General features: G+C 36.3%; 1 protein-coding gene across 1 annotated transcript in view; it reads right to left on the bottom strand.

Annotated features, from left to right (window-relative positions):
• Nucleotides 1-20807, bottom strand: part of CTNNA3 (catenin (cadherin-associated protein), alpha 3) — a 1271003-nt gene that overhangs the window by 326886 nt on the left and 923310 nt on the right. Inside the window, exon 12 of the mRNA XM_004680853.2 lies at nucleotides 8189-8389. Coding sequence (XP_004680910.1) covers nucleotides 8189-8389 — 201 coding nt within the window. The remainder of the gene's footprint in view (nucleotides 1-8188; nucleotides 8390-20807) is intronic.

Raw genomic sequence — 20807 nt, 5'->3', positions numbered from 1 at the left:
CCTCCAGGGCAGGTGGAGATCGAACTCATGTGGAAGTGGTTTTAGCTTCTTAGTACTGTGCTTTAACCTGCTACACCACCAGGGAGGGCCCAACAAATGTACTGTGTTTTAATGGGTCAATGTGGTATCAAGAGGTTGATCCCTGTGCCCCTGAGGTTATCTGGGAAACCTAAGACATATTAAGACCCCAGAGCCCTCAGTACTTTCCAGCCTTGAAAAGTCACATCACTTTTCTCAAAAGCCATGTAACATTATGATTTTGAAGTCACTATTCTCTGCTGTTACAATTATGTTTAGAACTTAGTGATCTTAAAATGAAGAAAGACAAAGGCCCCAGTCCTTTGAATTTAAAGTGATAGTGATATGATTGCACTGTACATTTGTCACTAGCATTATTAAAGAAAAGCAGAAACTACTGAAGGGGCCACTCAATATACTGTTGTTGTTTTCCTTTTTCAGGAGAGATTGAAGACTGACCCATGTCTATCCTGCCACACTCTTGGAAACAGAATCACAAGCACATCATATAGCCACTTCAGCACATCTTCCCTGGATTTTAGTGGCGTCAGTATATGTTATTTACAGGAATAAAGTATGCTTTTCTGGGTCTATTTTAATACTTTATAAACCCATCAATATGAATAAAGTTGGCTGGCCCTCTCCCTGGTGGTGCAATGAGTTAGATGCTGCACTACAAGCTGGCCATGTGGAGGGGACCCACATGGCACAGCAGACCTCTCCTGTCTTGCCCACTGCTCACCTCAGCAGTTTACTTTGTCAACCTGCCTGTTCTGCTCCCTGCTCTGTCTCTGATGAATCTTCTCACTGCCCTTGTACCTCTGGCCTATACTCCAGTTCTATATGCATACGTAATCTTAAAAATAAAAGAATAAGATTGGGTGACAAGTCCCTGAAAAGCAATTCTCCTGACTGAGTGATAAATGTGGCAGTATTTCCATGATCCCATCATAGACAGTGGTTAATCAAATGATAAAATTACTCCCCATTTTCCCTTCTACATGTTCTCTTACTCTTTTGTTGATGTCCTCCTCATCACTCCATCTCCCTTTGTTCACACAATCCAAAATTCCTCAGATGCCAATATGTTGCCTGTTTAAGAATCCTAATCCAGCAGAGACTGTCTCTACTATAACCCAAAGGCCCACCACTTCCCTCCTAAGACTGATAGTCATGGTGAAGGCACATGATTTAAACTTTGCTTATGTGCTGCTCAGTCCTGGAAGCTGAATGGAAAGCAAATGAGGCAAAAGAGAGATTAGTTTAGGATTTATTCCAGTGGTGGTCGTATGTGGAATGTGGTGGTGAATGAATGTACCATCTGTGAGGTCCAGTGTCATAAAGTTATGATGCCAATGATGGCATTAATGTTCAGAGAGGACTGGAATGGCACCTCAAACAGCTGTTCTTTGGGATGATTGACTGGGTTTCTATATGCTGCCGCCATCACAGTCTGTCTGTTTCTCTTCTTTTTCTCTAGCCTTCCAGTGTTTGCTTGTTTTTCGCCTAATTTGCTAGAGTTGGATTCTGTTGTTTGCAATGCAGAACTGAACAAAGACTCCATGTAGTATCTTTTCATATAAAAGCTATTTCTTTCCTACTAACCACCCATGAAGGACTATAAAATTAATTTGAATTAATTTTAATAGAAAATATGTAAAAACAGGTTCAGAGATAAGAAGAAACATAAGGAAAAAGAGAAATGGAAAGAAATGGGTGGGGGTGACCTAGTTCTCTTTAAAGATGGAATCTTCTTTTTTTTTTTGTAGTTGAAGAACATGCATTTGAGGCTGATCATAGGAGTTTGAGTTAAAGAAGCAACGATACCACTGGTGAATATATTCACATAGCAGTTCCACATTCTCCACTTCCTGTTGTAATCATTATTCTTCCCTTTTAGGTAATAACAGCTTACCACTCCTATCTTAATCCATTTCTCATTTATTACCAACTTGAAAGGTATATAGCTTATATTTTTTAGATGTGGCCATGTTTCAGACACTGTTTAAAGTCTTTAAATGCACATTTTGGCCTTGTATATTATTTCCTCTTTTCAGTATTATTTCCATCAACTTATGTTGCAATATATTCTTCTTATTAATAGGAGTATCACAAATGTGATTTTTTTAGATGATTCCATGTTACTTCTATAGGATGTAAGCATACTAAAAAGGTCAAAAAGTTCTGTGTCTCACAGAGACATTAAAAAGACTTCAGATTTTGGGCCACCCAAGTGGCTTAGAAGTTAAATCTCAGTGTTATCACCATATGGCCTGAGTTCCATGCCAGGCTCTGGAGCTAATCCAGGTGACACAGTAGACATAGACCTCTCATGTCTCACTCCTCTTAAGCAGTATATTTCAGTAGACCCACCTGTTCTCTTTCCTACTCTATCTCTGGTGAATGCTCTTATACACCAGGGCTCTGGCCTATACCCCAAAATATACTACACAAAAAATAAAGCTTAAAAAATTCATTTTTAGGACCTCCCTGGTGACATAGCGGGTTAAAGCACAGCACTAAGAAGCTAAAGTCACTTCCGCATGAATTGGATCCCCGCCTGCCCCAGAGGTGATCACATGGTGCAGCAGACCTCTCCTGACCCGCCCGCTGCTCCCACTCTGTCTCTGGTGAATCCTCTCACTGCCCCTGCACCTCTGGCCTGTACCCCATTCTGTATACATTAATAAATGAATCTTTTAAAAAATTCATCTTTTATAGAACATTTTTGAGAAGTTTATATTTCCATTCTCTTAAAATGACAAGATGAAAAAGTACCTTTAACCCTCTAACTAGATCTGGTTCCTGTTCAAATTTTTTTTTTTTTTTTTTGTACACTCAGAAGCTAAAATAGCTGCTTTCTTCAACCTCACAAGGTTAGTTCAAGGTCCTCAATTACTGTGGCAACAAAACACACCCAAAGTCAGGTGTTCTTACCCTTCTTTAAAGACATAAATGCAGGCTGGCATTTAACTTTTGACTTTGGCATCACCACCATGAAGCTATCAGGCTATGAAGGTGAGCCAAGAAGTGGCAGAGCAAAGCTTCTTACTCATATACGTTGATTGTGTTCAAGGGTGTCAGATGAGGACCAAAGTGAAAAGTCAGAAAGTACATGAGTTAGAGGGCTGTCACAGACTGCTATAAGGGGAGCAGAGGCAGCCAACAGTGGTTTCTGTATTTGAAAGCATGGTGGGTATCCCTTATAGGGATTTGCTGGAACCATTAGTGAAATTAAGTTCAGTGAGTTCTTTCAACAGATGAAGTTCATGATGTTTCTTGTAAGTAATTGAATACACAAAAGTCATGATCTCTTGTTCAAAAGCTTGCTGAAGAACCTTTTAAAAATCTGACCCAAGTTTTCTGGAAGTGGCTAATATCTAACTTTGGACAGTAATGAATCACTTCCCTGATCTTTTCTTTGCCCCAGGCTTTAACAAAGCCCACTTCTTTTGAGTTACTCCCCCCCCCCCAGCTGAGATTATAAAGTATTCTTTTGCTTAACTGTAATAGAAAGTGTCATAGAATTTTATAGTAATGAATTTTAGATTTAAAGTTGGGAAAAGACAGGCATCTTTACTATGTGTGAGAAATTACTAGTGGGGGGTCTGACTTTAGGCACATTATAGTCTAGTGGTAGAAATGTGTATGTATATGGCTGACTGTGATAAAAGGTAAAGTTAAGTAAGTGATAACAAGCTTATCATGCTATTACAGATAATGGAGCAATAGTTCTAACTGTAAAGGAAGTTCCTTTTCAAAGAGGACAGCATTCCAGAAGTGCTAAAGAATATAACTGAGAGGAGCAGTAGAAAAGAAAAGTCATTTCAGTGCTGGAATAGAATTAGCAAAGGCATAGAGGCTTGCTTCAAAAGTTGTTTGATTCTGGGAGAAATAGAAAGATAAATGAGATGAGTATCCTTTTCTCCTGTAGCTTATATACTGCTTTTGATTGAAGACATTTCTATTTCAGTATATACTTGAAGATTTACACAGTAGCACACAGTTGTTGGGAATGATATAACTGAGTGGCAGATCCTTTGAATCTATAGTATGTAAGGCAAAGAAGTCATTATTGCCAAAGAAAGTAATGAAAGGTTTCAAAAGGACATGTGATATGGACTATTTCTTAAAAGACAGATACAATTCAATGTGAAAGAAGAAGGGTAAAGATATTCCAAATGGAATTACCAGGCCTCAAGTCAATAATAACCCTGGCATATTCACTTGCCTGTGAAAATATCAACTTAGATGGAAGAATGGTACCTTTTTGCCTTTTGGCCAAACACAAGAAAAAATGGTGCCTTTTTGCCTTTTGACCAAACACAAGAAAAAAATCAGATATGCATGTTTGGGTGAACTTCAATGGCTGCAAAACTTGGCAAACTAAGTGGGAGGAAAAGACTGGGCTTGAAATGTGAGTGAGTGGAGGATGGTGGGCTAAGGTGGAAACTATGACCCAGACTCAGCAAAAAGAACACCAATAAGTGCCAGTCACTTAGATATGCCATTAATCTGGGTGGTTGAGGACTAGAAATATTCTTAAGGCAAAAAGTCAAGTTGGTTATAACTCTAATAGAAACATAAAAATTCATTGAGTCCTATTGAGTTTGGCCTATTATATGGACCACTAATTTTCAACCTCTTCTGGAATGTAAAAGGCCAAGGCTACTAGAACTAAAGCATTTGTATTTCAACTGAGTATGATTATAAAACAGGCACAACATAAGGAGAGTAGCACATTTTAATCAGGCTATCAAATACAGATATAGGTGCAAAAATGAAATAAAAAGGAATTGATAGGAGAGACTGTTATTAAAAAAATTTAAATGATTTTTAGATGAAATTCATCTTGGAAATATTCATTGACTCTAAATTATTTTCAGTTATCTCATTTGTTTTTAGGAGAAGAATTACAGCTATATGGTTCTTTTCCAATCTAATAGGGAGAAAAGTCTGGGCACAGATTTTCCAGTTCTGCACCTGAATGTGTACTTGACGGATAACTCTTCGTCTGCCATCACCATCAGTTAGCAGTGGCGGATGTCACCAGGACCTCATGGACAGATTTATCCACCTGCCTGTTCTGGGGTTTTATTCCCAACATTGTAGGAATGGTTGACAATAGTCATAATAGTCAAAAAGTCATATTCATGACTTCTGAACCATCACAGTGTAATCGAGAAAGTTCATTATTTGGGAAAAAAAAAAAAAAAAACAATACATTTATCTCCTGTGTCAGGAATTCCTGACAGTGTTTACTAATGATGAAGAATTGGGTAGACTAATGAATTTCACATGGAAATTACAATATTATGATCCTGTCTGAATGAAATGCAACTTTCCAGATGTCACCTACATTTCACTTAAAACCAACTGCTGGGATTTATGAACAACAAAAACTCCCAAGATGTAACAGGACAATCCTGCTTCCTAAAACCGAGAAACACTTTGGAGATCATCAAATCTTAAAAATGCACTAATGAGTAGCAAAGTCTGATTAAAATCAATTCAGTGTTCTTAAAGCACACTTGGTGATTTAGATAAGTATGGCTTAGTTTTCATCATTGATGAGGATACTTTCAGAAAAATTTTGCAAAGACAAGGAAGCTTCAGTAATAGAAATAATTTATCTCCTTATTAAGAAGTTTTCAGAAAGCAGAGTCAAGCAAACTGAGGATGATATAAAAGAAAGGAAGGCATTAGGAAGGGAGGGGTGTAAGGAGGGAGAGAGGGAAGAAGGACACATATACACAGTCCATTCACGTGTTAAGTGTGAACTATTCAGCCTCATAACACAGAATATGGTATATCCAATTAATTATTTGATGAATATTTGTAAATAAATCCAAGTTATGGCAGATATGAAAAAAGATGAACATTTTCTGTTACTTATTTGAGGAACATAAAATACCTAGGAATATTTTTCATAGATATGCTCATGTTTTGGTTAAGATCAAACTGATATAAATAGATTTATCATCTAATTTATTGTTTAGAATTCACTTTAGTAAGACATGCTTTTGATATATTTCAAGGAAAGTTATTTGGAGAAATGTTTTAAGTGAGAGATATAAAACAAAAATAAGTAGCCTTCTTCAAAGATAAGCCAAGAAACTAATTGGAAAAATAAAATGATAAAATTGAAGTCATTAAAGTATGTTTTACAATAATATTCTACTTAAAACAAAATAATAAAGAATTATTTTATATTTATTCTATTCAGGGTACAGGACATAATTAGAAAATTTTAATTGCAGTTCTATAAAATGTATTGTAGTAAAAGAGCATCTTTTTCTTCTAATTGAATGACATCTAACTATATTGCCTAGTTATCTTATAAACTAATTAAAATCAGCGGTATTAGCAAGTTGGCAATTAAATAATTGTTAAGTAACAATCAAGTGTTAAGTAACTTGATTATTTTTTTATTTCTATATCAAATTAAAAGAACTGATGAAGAACAATGTAGTCACACAACACACTGCACATTCTGAACACTTCAGAACTTCATTTATACATTCCATGTGGTGGATATAGATTCTACCCTATGGAGAATGAAAACACATTGTGACCACAAGAATGCTTCTCAAGATGTTACCAATATTGAAGTACTGAGACTGAGACAAAATATAGGAAAAGTTCTAGGTAATTTAATGCTTCAATTTCTTCCAGAAAGTTTTTATTATCTAAAATGAGGACCCCTGACACAATCTCATCTTATTTACAAATACTTCTATATGCAAAGGCTGGATACAATCAGATAATGCTGTACTTGCTCTTGTCCAACAAGAAAGGAATATTTAAACTGAACAGGAAAAGATATTGAATTACTGTAACACAGTCATCTTCTTAAAAAAGTACATATATCATTGCATTTAATTGATAAAGCAAATATCATGTGCCCTTTTTGGTGACATCAACAGCTTGGGATGAATGGATATGGAAATAGAAGTTTAATGTCAGGAGTTTCAGATATACTTTCTCTATCTTTCCTTCATGTGTCCTTCAGTGTTGGAAACTATTTTCTAGGATTTATCAAGGGTATTCTGTATAAATATACCAGGACAACAATGACACGCATTAGTAAGTCTCCATAAACTCTGAAAAACTTATCTGAAGTTTAGCTCTTCAGAACTAGTCCCTAGTAAAGGTTGTCAACGTGTTAATGTTTCTTAATAAAGGAGCCATTCCCTCCCCCAAAAAATACATTCATCCTCATCTTTTCTACCCTTTAACAAAATAGTGTACATACCAAAATAGTGTACATACCACCTAAATGTAATATGCCCTATGCACAGTACAAAGAACAAATCTTTAAGGTCGATGCTTTAAGTAAGAAATTGCAAATATTTTATGAGCATGACTATATCTTTGCCCTACTGTCAAAAAAGAGATTTTTAATAAGAAAAATTCAACTTAAGGACCTCACAGAGCACAATGGTTTCCTATCATTAGGCCTTATAAAAATAGTTGGTTGCCCTCATTAAATGTAAATCCACTTTGCAAATCAAATGAATTCAAAAGCAAAGTTCCTTGGAAAAATGTTAATAGTAGTATTAAAATTAAGAGTACAATTTTGTTAAGTGATTCAAAAACTAAGCAGACACTCGCTGATTTCAGAAAGTATTAACTTGGGTACTACAATCAAAACAAAATCCTGGCTTCGTATATTTAAAGAACTCAAAGATAATGTGCAAGAACAAAATGTTGGTTTCAAGTAAGCTACAAAAGAAAGTAGAGAGCATTTCTCTGGAAACAAAGTGCAAGTCTGTTCTGTTTAGGTAATTTAAATAAAAACCTAAGGCTGCCAAAGATAGAGCTCAAGTAGTTTTTAAAACTATTATATACTATCGCATCTGGCCTAATTACAGCTCCTAACAGCACTGGCCTTAATAAACAATCCTAAGTAGCTACAGCCCTTGGGTAATTTATATAACGCATATATTTATTAAAAAAAAAACACCTCTTTTTCCCCAATGGATACAGTTACTTCTTAGAGAAAAATTTCATCACATAAAGAAAGGATGCAAGCACCAAGCACAGAGTAGAAAGAACACTCTATTTCAAACAACACAGGTCAGGATCTTTCCCCAAAGATGACTATTTGTTAGTTATGTAAATTCAAACACCAGGAGTACAGCAAGTGCTATTGGGCACTGAGACTTACCAGTAATTGTAAGGAAGTTAACATTTCTCATTACACCTTCAGTGTAAGCGCCAGGTTCGTAACTGTCCATTTCACCTGTGACAATGTGAGCGACTCTTGCGGCTCGGCCTCGGATGGCGCCTGCAGCACGGTCTAAGTTATCAGCATCCTGGTCTCTCAAGGCAATGATACATTTGTTGACATCTTCTAGGATATGGCTTTCTGTAAGCAAACAGATCACATTAGTGGTGTGGCTTTTTTGTAATCACACAAATATAGCATATTAAGTGTTAACTTCTAACCTATGCTGGGATGTACTACACAGTGATATTGGGTATGGACATTGACAATTTAGGACAAATGCACACATGTATCTGTGTATGTCTTTAACAGCAAAATTTTGTGAAGCACAGAATTCAATAGTTTTACCAGCAATTTTTACAGATCTCATATTATTTTATGTTTTAGTCCCAATAGATTAGTTTTTAAATTTGAGTGGCACAGAGGTGGAACTTAAGGAAAGTGTCTACATTAGAACAAAAATAAGCATATATAATACTGAAACTTTAAATAATGTTCATTGACGTACAATGAAATTTAAAAAATGACAAACATCTTATAAATTAGTAAATAGTGGAAAATATGTATTTTTTATACTGTAAAGAAGCAACTTTACTAGGTCTGTCTGTGAACACAAACATAAACTAAACACATACACACACACACACACACAGTGTCTTTAAAAATACTGAAACAGGCCCTCCCTGGTGGCGCAGCAGGTTAAAGCACAGCCCTGAGAAACTAAAGCCACTTCCGCATGAGCTCGATTCCCGCCTGTCCCGGAGGTGACCAAATGGGGCGGCAGACCTCTCCTGACCCGCCCGCTGTTCCCCTCAGCAGTGTACTTCGTCGATCTGCCTGTTCTGCTCCACACTCTGTCTCTGGTGAAGCCTCTCACTGCCCCTGAGCCTCTGGACTGTACCCCAGTTCTGTATGCACAAATAAATAAATCTTTAAAAAAAAAATACTGAAACAAATGGATTCCAGAGAAAGCTGCCAAGTTCAAAGAGTTTATCCTTTTCTTCCTCCTCATTTACTGATTAGAGAATGACAACATCAGGTGGTTAGTATAACACAACAGTTTTCTTTTTCTATAAATTGGTTAGTATCTCCAGGTCAAACTAATAAGACCAGAGGAAATATGTGAAATATCAAAAGCCCTGACAATAATACTTATAAGAAATTAAAGAATATCAAAATAATTAGTGTATGACTTCTGGCTTGAACACGTGATCACACCTTTCATAGATAATATTAAATATGTGTATTAAATATATATTTAAAGTATGTAAGTAAGTCTTCAGAGAACATATTGTCATAATGGTAACTATTGTTGTGTTGAATATCTGAAGGTAAGTTACCAAGAGTAGGTGTCTAGAAACCAAAATACTTACTGAGTTACAAATTTCACTTATCTTGTAGAGCAGAAAATCTGAGCTACTAAAGAAAATATGGTGTCTAATGACCATCTTAGGCCTTATGCTTATTATATCTTTGCAGGGCCCTAATGATTTTTATTATTTCCCTTATCTAACATGTTCTTCCATGAGTGTTCCTGCGAGCAGATTAGACATTCCACCCTTGAGGGTTAATCTCCTCTGGTCGCTAGCTCAACCCCTGCTGCTTCAAGATGTTGGTCAAATGCTTCTTCCTCAACAAACCCATTCTCACTTAAAACAAGATAAGCAAGAAAACATTGTTCAGGATTCCCATAAAATGATTTATGTTTCCATTATATCGTCTTTTCATGTTTTAACGATGTACTAATGAAACATTTTCTCTAATAGACTGTGAAATATAGATAAATACTAGAACTTTATCTTATTCCTTGAGGTATAACAGCTAGAACAATGCATGATAACTGTTAACAAGAATGCTTTCTGAATGAATAAAAGAAGCCCTCTTATATGACACAATTGGAAACAGTAAATTATTTCATCTAAATTCTAAATCATGGTTTATGAACATAGATTGACACATCTCTATGCCCTTAAATTTAGTTAATTTAACCCATATCAGAGACAATCAGGTCATTTTCATGAAGAAAAGATTAAACATTGAAAATCATTTTAAATTCACTAGAGTTTTAACCTAATTTGTAGCATTCATTTATGAATGTGTCATTAAAGACTATAATAAATCAAGACAAGGTCCCAACTCAATGGAAAGCACATGTGTATAATCACCATCATATTTCCCCTGGAACTGAATACAAGTTTAAATGTGGAGGCATCATAGTCATCAGTTTTTTAAAAAGTCCACAGATGTGTACTTTAATGACAAATTAAGAAGCTGTTATTTCCCAAGTAAGTTGATAATTTGTTTAAACAAACACAATATATACATGAATATGATGGATGTTTAATCTGCATAACTAAAGACATTTATTGTTAGAGGTTTTTTTGTTCAGTCCTATAAAAATAAAAGATGTAAAAAAGTAATTAATAGAAGATTAATAAATTGTATTCTTTTTATGTAAAAGTGAAATCATAGGGGTCGCAGATGTGTTTTTTTATCCCCCTAGTGAATTATACACAGGAAAATAAATAATATAACAAATATATCATATACATGATGTGTATAATGCATATAAATAACACAAACATACACATATATAAATAATACTAACAAGGAATTACATGTTCACCTCTTTAAGAGAACAATAGTATGCAGATCCAACAATTCCTTTTATTATTTAAAATAGAGGATAAAATCAGCAAGATTTTCTGGTTCTCTCTTGTATAGAAGTTTCAGAGAAATTTGTGTGGTTGATTGAGATTGTTTAACACAGTCAGAAGCAGGGGTGTTGAACCATGTTCAAAAAGTATAGAGGTAAGGTCAGATATGGAAATGCAAGTCTGACATGAACTTACACAAATAAAAAAAAAAAAAAAGATAACTGAAAAAGGTGGAAAGAAGCACATAACCAGATCAGAAGGAGCTATGTTGAGAATTTCAGAGATGATTCACTCACGGATCCTTTTGAGTTATTAAGACTGAATATAGCACCAACATATTAGGAAAGAGAGATTGCAGGACTCCACTACTGTGACACTTTTCCATTACTGAATGTTTCACAAACACCAGCAACAATTATTTGCATGGAATTCTAAACATAGAGTGCCAAAAAAAGAAAAATAAAAGCTTGGGTACCTCCCACATATGCACAAAAAATAAAAATTAAACCAATTCCTTAAAAACAATTACTTGTTATTCATGTATCAGGTAAATTTGAGTAACTAAAAAGGCCCTCATGATAGCTTTATTCCAAATATCTAGGATATATATATACTAAACCTCTTAGGAAGAAAGAGAACGCCAAATATCTCACATAAAACCTAATAGCAATGTATCTTTGCTGATGGAATAAGGTTTCTTATTAGATAAAGCAAAAATTACTATTATCTCTATCTTGATTTATTTTTTCTCAACTGTACATGAACTTGGATTCAACCATCACATCTTTTAAAAAGTGAGCTTTAAAAGAAAATGGTTTCATAGAAGGAGCATGTTCAGAATGTATGTGATTTGAAGGATAGAATGAAGATTTGTCGTAATACTTTCATCATCCATTTCACTTATGATTTGGATGCAAGGTGGAGATACTGCTGTTCTTACTGCAAATCCTGAAGTGCATTATTTTAAGTACAGAGATTGCTGACCCTCTAGCAAATTCTATACATCATTTTATAGCTAGCCTAAGATGCAAAGGTAATTTCTATTAAGTTTAAAAACAGTTATCAATGGGACAATGAAGAAATTGATCTTATACTAAAAAGTATGTCATTAAAAAAAATACTTCATTTGTTATGATCTTCTCTGGCTAACTCCACCTTCAGTCACTGCAGCAATAGTAACACACAATTTTGAAATGAATGAAAATTATTTTCTATAATTTTTTCATAATTGTTAATTTTTCAGTAATTAAAGCTAGATTTTGCCTCAGAGAAAGTAGATAACAAATTTCAATGAGGACAAAAAAGTAAGTTTATTGGCTTTTGACATATAACCTGACTTTTATAAATCCATAACCTGAAGAACCTAAAAGTAACAGCACATTTTATTTGTAAAAGCCAGACTTTTCTGAGAAGTGAAAATTGTCTTTTAAATCCCCAAACTGGATTTTAAATATATCAGTGACACAGTCTGAAGAAGTAGGTTGTTTTTTATAATCCATTAACTGAGGAATAATAAACCACCAACTGTTTCCTCTCCTGATATCTGCATAGTTGAGAAGGAAAGGATTAAAGTAAAAGGGATATTTTTCGAAAGAGGAAAAAAAAACACTCTAGAAAGAACAGTAAATCAAAACAGATTGAATTTCTTAAATTGGCGAGAATAAGGTGAACTACCCACTGTATATTAGTTCAGAGTTAAGCTAATTCTAATTATAAAAAATAAAAATTCCATTTTTACACACCTGCATCTATAGCTATAAATTTAACTCATTACAGAGGCAGCTTCACAAATGCTCAACAGAAAACACACACACACACACACACACAGATTAATACTTATTTCTTTTATCAAAAACCATGATACTAACAAGCTACTGGAACAAACCAGGATGGAAAGTCATTATTGTTGACACATCTACTACAGATGGTCAAAATTTCTGTTTGACAATTTGATCATGATTTGAGTAAAAATTAACTGATTCCCAGCTTGAACACTTGAGCAAGTACTCTTTTGAGAATAAAGCTGACAGGGGACATGGGGTTTGGGTCTATGAGGGTGGGGCTTTGGTGTCAAAGAACAGTACACAATAGAAGTCTGGCCTCTCTCTGAAGGTTCTCACTCACACCCACAACTGCAAGACCATTCAGGCTCAGGGAACAACAATGGGGTTTATTTAACAAATGGGGGAAACAAAGAGTTCTCAAAGCCACAAGTGAGTGGCTACCTCCCCCAAATAGTGTCCACAGCGTTTTAAAGTCATGGACAAAGCCATTTATCCAAGATGGTGCTGCCATCAACAAGGATGATGTTGTATAGTAAGCAGTGGTCCAGGATCCAGCTCATCCCAGCTTGAGGTGCTCATGAGGGGGCTGCTGAGATGACCCAGCAGCAGCCCACAGCAAGATTCTGAAGGTCAGGAGGGACAGTACAAGACACTGTACCAGAGAGCAAGAAGGCAACAGTACAGGAAGTGATGCCAGATGATTCACAGCTCTCAGAGTTGATCAGACACAAAGTGCTGGTCACTCATCAATGGTGCTGTCCAGCCTTGGCCACTAGTGCCAACCACTAGGAAGGGGTGAAGATACACCAGCATAAGAGCTCTTTGTGAGTCATTGGTGCAGACCAACAATACCCATGGGACCCTTTCAGTCAGTGCCAGAGGCAGGGCTGGCAGGAGTCAGCTCCTTGCCTCTGCAAAGCTCTTCAACTTCTCTATGGACATTTTGTGTCTCTTCTTCTTTGGGAGCTTGGAATGTTGGATACTTTCTCTTTTTTGGTGGTGAGGAACTAAGTCAATGAGAGAATCTGAGTCTCTTTTCTGAGGCCAGGAACTGAGAGTCAAAGGCCCAAGCTGGCTCTTGACCTGCATTTTCTCCTCTTTCAGGGCCCCCCACCTAGAGATCTGATTGGACCAATTTCAATTCCAGGGCTGATTGGACCATTTACTAATTAGCTCATATCTTATATCTGATGGTTTCTTTCCACAATCCAGGCACCAAATCCATTGGTTTCTCTACTGCCTGCAACTGGAGAGCCCGAAGCATTGGAACTGGTGAGCTCCTCCCTGAAGTCTTGAATGAGGGGCTACATGCCCCTCAGTGGCTTGGTGGGGGAACAAGGCTGGCCTCTGCATGTAGCCTGAGCCCAGGAGGAGCCACTGATGGTAGGCAGTAAATACCTGGCATTTGCACTGCACATAAGTAGTGTCTGGGCTAAGTGCAGAACCTGGAAGAGGTGGTGTCTAGTTTCATATCTAAATATACAAAAAAAAATTTAAATTCCTTATCTCTTCTGTATATTCTTGAAACACTCCTCTGTCTTTTCTTCTGAACCTAAGTAATACTATGTATTAGAAAATGTAAATGCTCTAGTAGGAAAGCAAATTCTTGCCCAAAAGGCCTATAAGCCATTAATTAGAAAGTATTTTTTTTCCTTTGTTCACTGCCTTTTACTTCCCAAAATACCAATCAAAATTATTGTCATTTTATAACATGGAGTTAGTCTTTCCAAGGGTTCTGTAGGCTTTATTCAATGTGCCCAAAGTACCACCCTCCTTCCAATAACTGTCACTTTGATGTGAACTAATGATCAATTAACATCCTGTGAACCCTGGGAAGTCTATTTCCATTACTTAAAAAATGCAAAGTAGAGCAATGGAGATTCTAAGGGCTTTTTGACTTTTGCCCTTTTCCATGTTCTATCTAGAAGTATACAGTTTGGGGGGGAATCACTGGGAGGGGTAGGTTTATCAGTAAACATGTCCTCTTTATCTGGGAAGCAAATCTCTTTAGTCTCAGAAGTAACCACATCCTTGTCTGTCTTATGAAGTCTACCATTTCTCTCCTGAATGCTTCAGGTCCCTAAATACAGAATAAATATCCCTTTGTTACCTTAAAGACTGAGACCTCCCATCCTGACCCCCCAGACTCGCATGTTCTAAAGGGATCTGTTCATCCATACACATGAAGACCAAGCATACTTACTGTGAAAGAACATCAATAGGATTAGTGTGCAGAGAGAGAAGAAAGGATAATAATGTCCCAATAAAACACCAGTTGCTCACCCCTCAAGGGTAAATGTCTCAGTGGGCTACTGAGGCCTCAAAGCTTGCTACAAGTCTAAGGCACCTCTGGCAGAACACACAGGAAGGGAGTGAAAGAGTTGGGTAAGTCTGAGATGAAAGGAACAAAATCAAAGTCCAGATCTAGATAAAGGCTGCCACTGGCAGGTCTCTCATCCATGTGTACCTTTCAATGTCTCCACATGCCTGCCCCAGTGTCCCTCCAAGACCCCAAGTCTCTGGCACAAGTCCAAAGCCAAGAAGCAGGAGAGCCATCCTTCTTCGCTGCCTCTCTTTTTGCACCTATCTGGCTTCTCAGTTCTATCTATAGCTAGGAATATGTTACTCCCCTCACTTATGGATGTTACAGAACAGGGAGAGGGGCACCCCAGAACCCCCAAACCTGCCCAATCTAAGTAAGTTCTGCCATCTGCTACAACAAGATAAATCATATAAGAACTTTAATGGAAGGGAACATCAATACAATTAGTGGGCTACAGAGAGAAGACAAAGAATACAGTTTGTAAATCAAATGCCCTGTGTTACCCAGCCCCTCGTCGGTAAAAGTCCACTCAAAAGGGATTGGCCCAAAGCCAGGTCTGAAAGCCTGCTACAAGTTTAAAGTACCTTTTGGTGGGGACCTATAGAAAAGGTCAGACAAGTCAGGGAGGAAAAAAGCAAAATCAAAATCAAGAGACCTCCCCCCATGGGTCTCTTGCCAACATTTGTTTCAACCAGTCCAGGGCAAAGAAACAAGAGCCACTTCTTCACATGTCTCTCTGCTCCAAATGCCTTTCTTAGGTCTCTTCCTGCTCTCCACCCTACTTCCTTCCTCTTCTGTATCCAGTCTAGATTCTGCTCCCTGCTCATCTCTACCCTCCTTTGAGTGGGGCAGGGATCCTGAAACCTCCCTTTTTTCCTGGGAACCATCCTATTACAGATGCATCTGTTATACCTTGTAAATTTTATCTGTCTTTGTAACTTATGCACTGTAAGTTTTCTAGATGTATGGTATTCAATTTTTCTTTGCTAACCCACCTGATGCCATTTTAATGATCTGTCCAGCCCAAGTAGAAGGGACTGGCTCAAATCCAGGTTAAAAGATTTACCCCTCTACCGTGACAGTAACTTTAAAGTTTTATTAACTTATCACAAAAGCTCCCTCAGTTTCTTTGTGCTATAAGCTGTTTATTTTTTATTGGGTTCAACCAGCTCAAACTTACCTGACCTACTTCTGATAACAATCAAAAAGAAAAATAAAGTTTAAGAAAACTTTTTTTTAAAATTAGTTCTTATAGAAACTTATAGGAACTTTTATACAAGCTCTTAAAAGATCTCTGCAATACTTATGGAGAGACAATTCTATAGATATAAAACCACAAAAAGAAAGCAACTGAAGCCTTCATATTACTTTCAGTATATCTTAAGTTGGCTCTTATTACCTCTATGAAGTAGTTTAAGAAACTTATGAAAAGCTTGGAGGTAGATAAGAAGTACACTATTGCTAGTCTTTTTCAGTATCTTGTTTTGACAGTATAAACCACCAGTATCTACCACCTGAAAATAGGTCTTGACAAAGGATTATTTCATTGGAGGGGTTCTGAATGTTGGGTAGAGATTGCTTTAGAAAAAGATATTTACATACAAACTTCTGTAAGGGACATTTGCCAGAAGAGCTAATTGTTTCTTTTTTTAAACAGAGAAGATATAACTTAATCTGCACACTTTTGTGCCTCCCTTTATAAACTCCCTAAAATCTTCCTTCAGTCCTTCTGTCTTAAGTACTACATTATTTAACATGGAGTTCAAAGTCACCTGGGTGACTTTATCAGGCATTCAATGAATTTCCAATGAATATAGGAGGTGTATATGTTATTAGTGAATATTTTGGGAATGTTCATTTTTTTCTCTTATCAATGTATCTGATACCTGATTGACTATTCACAGTAGTAGGCCTACTGGAACCTATAGGGGTATAGAATGATTTCCTTTGCACCCCAGTAGTTGACACTGTAAAGCAGGTCTACCTGGAAGAGGTCTAATTTTCCAAGTATTCATGTCTCTATTCTACTTAATTTCACCATTATTTAAATATCTTACAACTCAATAGGGGTAGATGCTCATTTTTTTTTAAAGATTTATTTATTTATTCATATAGAACTGGGGTACAGGCCAGAGATGCGAAGGGTGAGAGGCTTCACCAGAGACAGAGTGTGGAGCACAACAGGCAGATCAACGAAGTACACTGCTGAGGGGAGCAGCGGGCGGGTCAGGAGAGGTCTGCCATGCCATGTGGTCACCTCCGGGGCAGGCGGGAATCGAACTCATGCGGAAGCGGCTTAAGCTTCTTAGTGCTGTGCTTTAACCCGCTGTGCCACAAGGGAGGGCCAGATGCTCATTTTGTTTTTAATACTGTCACAGTGATTTTTTACCTGCTAGAGTTGGTAATAATTAGAAACAATAATCCTGAAGGTTAAATATATATATATATATATATTCCTTTGTAGGCCATTAACCAGCTTTGTTAAAAATTATAAATTTTATATAACTATTATTTGCAAATTTCCTTAAGCTTAACTATTTTGGTTGATCTCAATAATGAATTTTTGGCATATGCTCACTTTAAATTTGGATGTCTTGCTTTCAACTTTGGAAAAATATCTTTGACAGTGTACTTTGAGTTGGACACATGAACATCAATACATATGAACTCTATTTAAAATAAAGTAAAGGGGCCTTCCCTGGTGACACAATGGGCTTAAGCACAGCACTATGAAGATAGCTGCAGCCACTGTAGCACGAGTTCAATCCCCAGCCAGGGAGCTGACCCACATGGCATGGCAGACATCTCCTGACCCCACCCACTGCTCCCCTCAGCAGTGTATTTCAGTAGATCTGCCTGTTGTGCTTCCTCACTCTGTCTCTGGTGAATCCTCTCACCCCCGTGCCTCTGGCCTATACCCAGTACTTGTATGTATAAATAAATCTTTGAAAAAGTAATAAAGAAAGTACGGTACAGAGATGAGAAAAAAAAGTCTCCCTGAATTGCAAAATCAGCAAATAATGACCTGTCATGCCTAGCATCTCCCAGAAGAAGTGATGCTGATTCTTCATCAGAGGTTCTTAGAGAGATCCTTCAGAGATTAAAGGGGTAGCTTGAATTCAGGGAAGTGAATATGGATCTTGCCATGAATAAACTTTTCAATTTGCTCTCTTTTCTGTTGTTTATTTCTGAATGAGCACATCTTGTTTTCAGAAAAACTGATTGCTTTTGTTTGAAATCAACTGGTTATAAATTTTTCAAGTACTTTTTTCTATCTAAGAAAAAATGTAAAGAAACAATTACTTGGTCAACTATAGACATGGAAAGTACAAGACTATAAATGTTTAGGGAAAGTCTAGGTGTTTTGAATTGTTTTGTTTTGTTTTTAAATGGACAGTGATGATGCATGGGTGAATTGGGGAAGGAAATTCTGTGTGAACTACTCATAAGATGAGGGGTAGGAAAAAGCAAATACTTTTTAAAAATGAACAATATGCAAAATACATATAAATAAAATAAACAAAAAATATTAGTGTAATCAGGATAGGTGACCTTTAATTTGAAGATAAAGAGGAACACATTTGTACCCCCCCAAAATACCTCTTTGGCATAAGGATTATTTTAGGTGGTTATTTTTAAGAAACAGACTTAGGAAAAATTCTGAAAATCAAATAGAAATAACCACTTTATAAGAAACATTTACATTAAAAAAATAAAGATACACTGTTCATGAACTGGCTGTCAGATTCACTGGCTGGATTCAGGAATGACAGAACTCAGGACTATGTCTATCTAGATGAAATGAGGAAAACAATAACCCTCTGGGTTGCAGTAGTAAACTACTGGCTAAATCTAGACCAGTACCTATTATTCTAAATAAAGTTTTCTTGAAACATAAAAAAAAAAAAAACAAAAAAACCTCCTGCTATGTAACGAACAGGAAAGAAAATAATGATAATGACAAATGGCTATCTACCAGAGACATTTTCTGGGGGTGGGGTGGGGGATGGTTTCAAAAACAGTGAGAAGAGGGAAATGCACTGGACTATGGTGATGGCACATGGTTGATTTGGTGATGGGAAACCCAAGGCGATTGCAACTCAGATAGAAAAATGCACAGAAATATGTAAAAATAAACTATTATAAAATTAAAAAAAAAGAAACTTTATATTTTTAAGGAAAATTTCCATTTGAAATTTTCTTCTCTTTACCATAAAGTAGAGGTGATCAAAATGCTAGAATCTCTTATTCCTGAGAAAGTGGTTATTTAAAGCTGCATAATAACCAATATTATTATTTCTCCAATATTGTAATAGTGGAACATGCCACCGTATGTAGCTCAATACCCATAGAATTTACTACACATAGTGAACCTTAATATGAACTATTGTTTGCTTAATATTTTAATATTTGTTCATCAACTGAAACAACAAGGATTTTCTATAGACATTTTATATTCTATGTATAGTTCACTTCAGACCTTTAATAGGGCTGCATTTCATTTGACTTAATAATACAACAATTCTATATTTATACTATTCTCTTACCCCAAAAGTATAATGGTGTTTAAAAACAGAGGAAATGAGCCTGAAATAGTTACTCATGCCAATCCCAAATGTCCACTTTTGAGATTCAATATCTAATTTAATTGCAGTTTTAATTCCTCCCTGGAATGTGATCCTGAGCTGTCTAGGACAATAGCAGGTACCTGCATGAGGAGACCCAAATGCCTTCCCATAAGAGAAGCTATCTTTTCTTTTGCTAAAACTTGTCCCACCCTCTTTCAGGACAAGTTCTTTTCATTTTGTAAGACTTCTTCTAGCTACTCTATTTTCTACATGGGATGATGCCTATTCTTGAATCGAGAATAAAACCAATTAGATCTCTGGATATGTTCAGGTGAATGTTGCTTATTAACAATGGGAAGAGAAAACTGTAGGTTTAAATTTTGCAAGAAGTGGTGCATAAACATTGTTTATAGTACTACATAGCTGAATGCATTATAAGTTTTCACATTAATTTTAACTGGTGGGAAATAATATCTGTGCATGTTTAAAGTGATCATTTCAGTTCAGCCAAACTTGCATGGAGTAGTTCTAGAAACATTAATATTTTGAATCTGGACAAAGCCACCATAGCCAGAGGGAATGCAAAATATTCTAGAGACATCAACAAAGAAGATAGTCATAGAAGAACTTAAAAAATGAAGTTTAATATCTAAGCTATTTTCTACTCTGGTGAAGGATCAAAAGTCTAGTTGTTGAATTTTATGTTGCGCTTATGTTGATAAAATAAGCAAACAAGGAAAAGAAACCCAAAATTCGGGCATTCTCATTCAGTTCACACTCTCTTCAATTGACTCCTCTTAGATTGAGCTTTTTGATGTTGATTGTTCCATTACATCCTCTCCCATAGACCAAGAACCTATTAACATCTAATATCAAAGTACGGGTAAAAAAAAAAAAATAGCTTTGAGGATATTACCAGATTGAACATCAGGAGAGTCAGCAGGAACAGACAGTACTGAGCAATTCTCCCATATCATGCGATAAAACCACTCAATTCCTGCACACTGGATGCTAATGTTGGATGCCTCTGTTGTTGGATACTGTTCACAAAAAATAGTATTCATTTGGGTGCATTTCTAGTTATAGTTCAAAATACAGAGCAATCCAATATCCAATTATGAAATTTGTACTTTTGGGCATAAAGATAAGAAAATCCTGGCACTATTTTAAATGACTTCCTTGAGGTATATGACACATACGGTAGAATAGGAGTTACAAGGAATATAG

The sequence above is a fragment of the Condylura cristata genome, unplaced genomic scaffold (genome assembly GCF_000260355.1).
Source record: "Condylura cristata isolate star-nosed mole 26May11 unplaced genomic scaffold, ConCri1.0 scaffold00011, whole genome shotgun sequence".
Taxonomy (NCBI): Eukaryota; Metazoa; Chordata; class Mammalia; order Eulipotyphla; family Talpidae; genus Condylura; species Condylura cristata.
The sequence above is the reverse complement of the archived record's forward strand: the minus strand, read 5'-3'. Positions and strand labels throughout refer to the sequence as shown.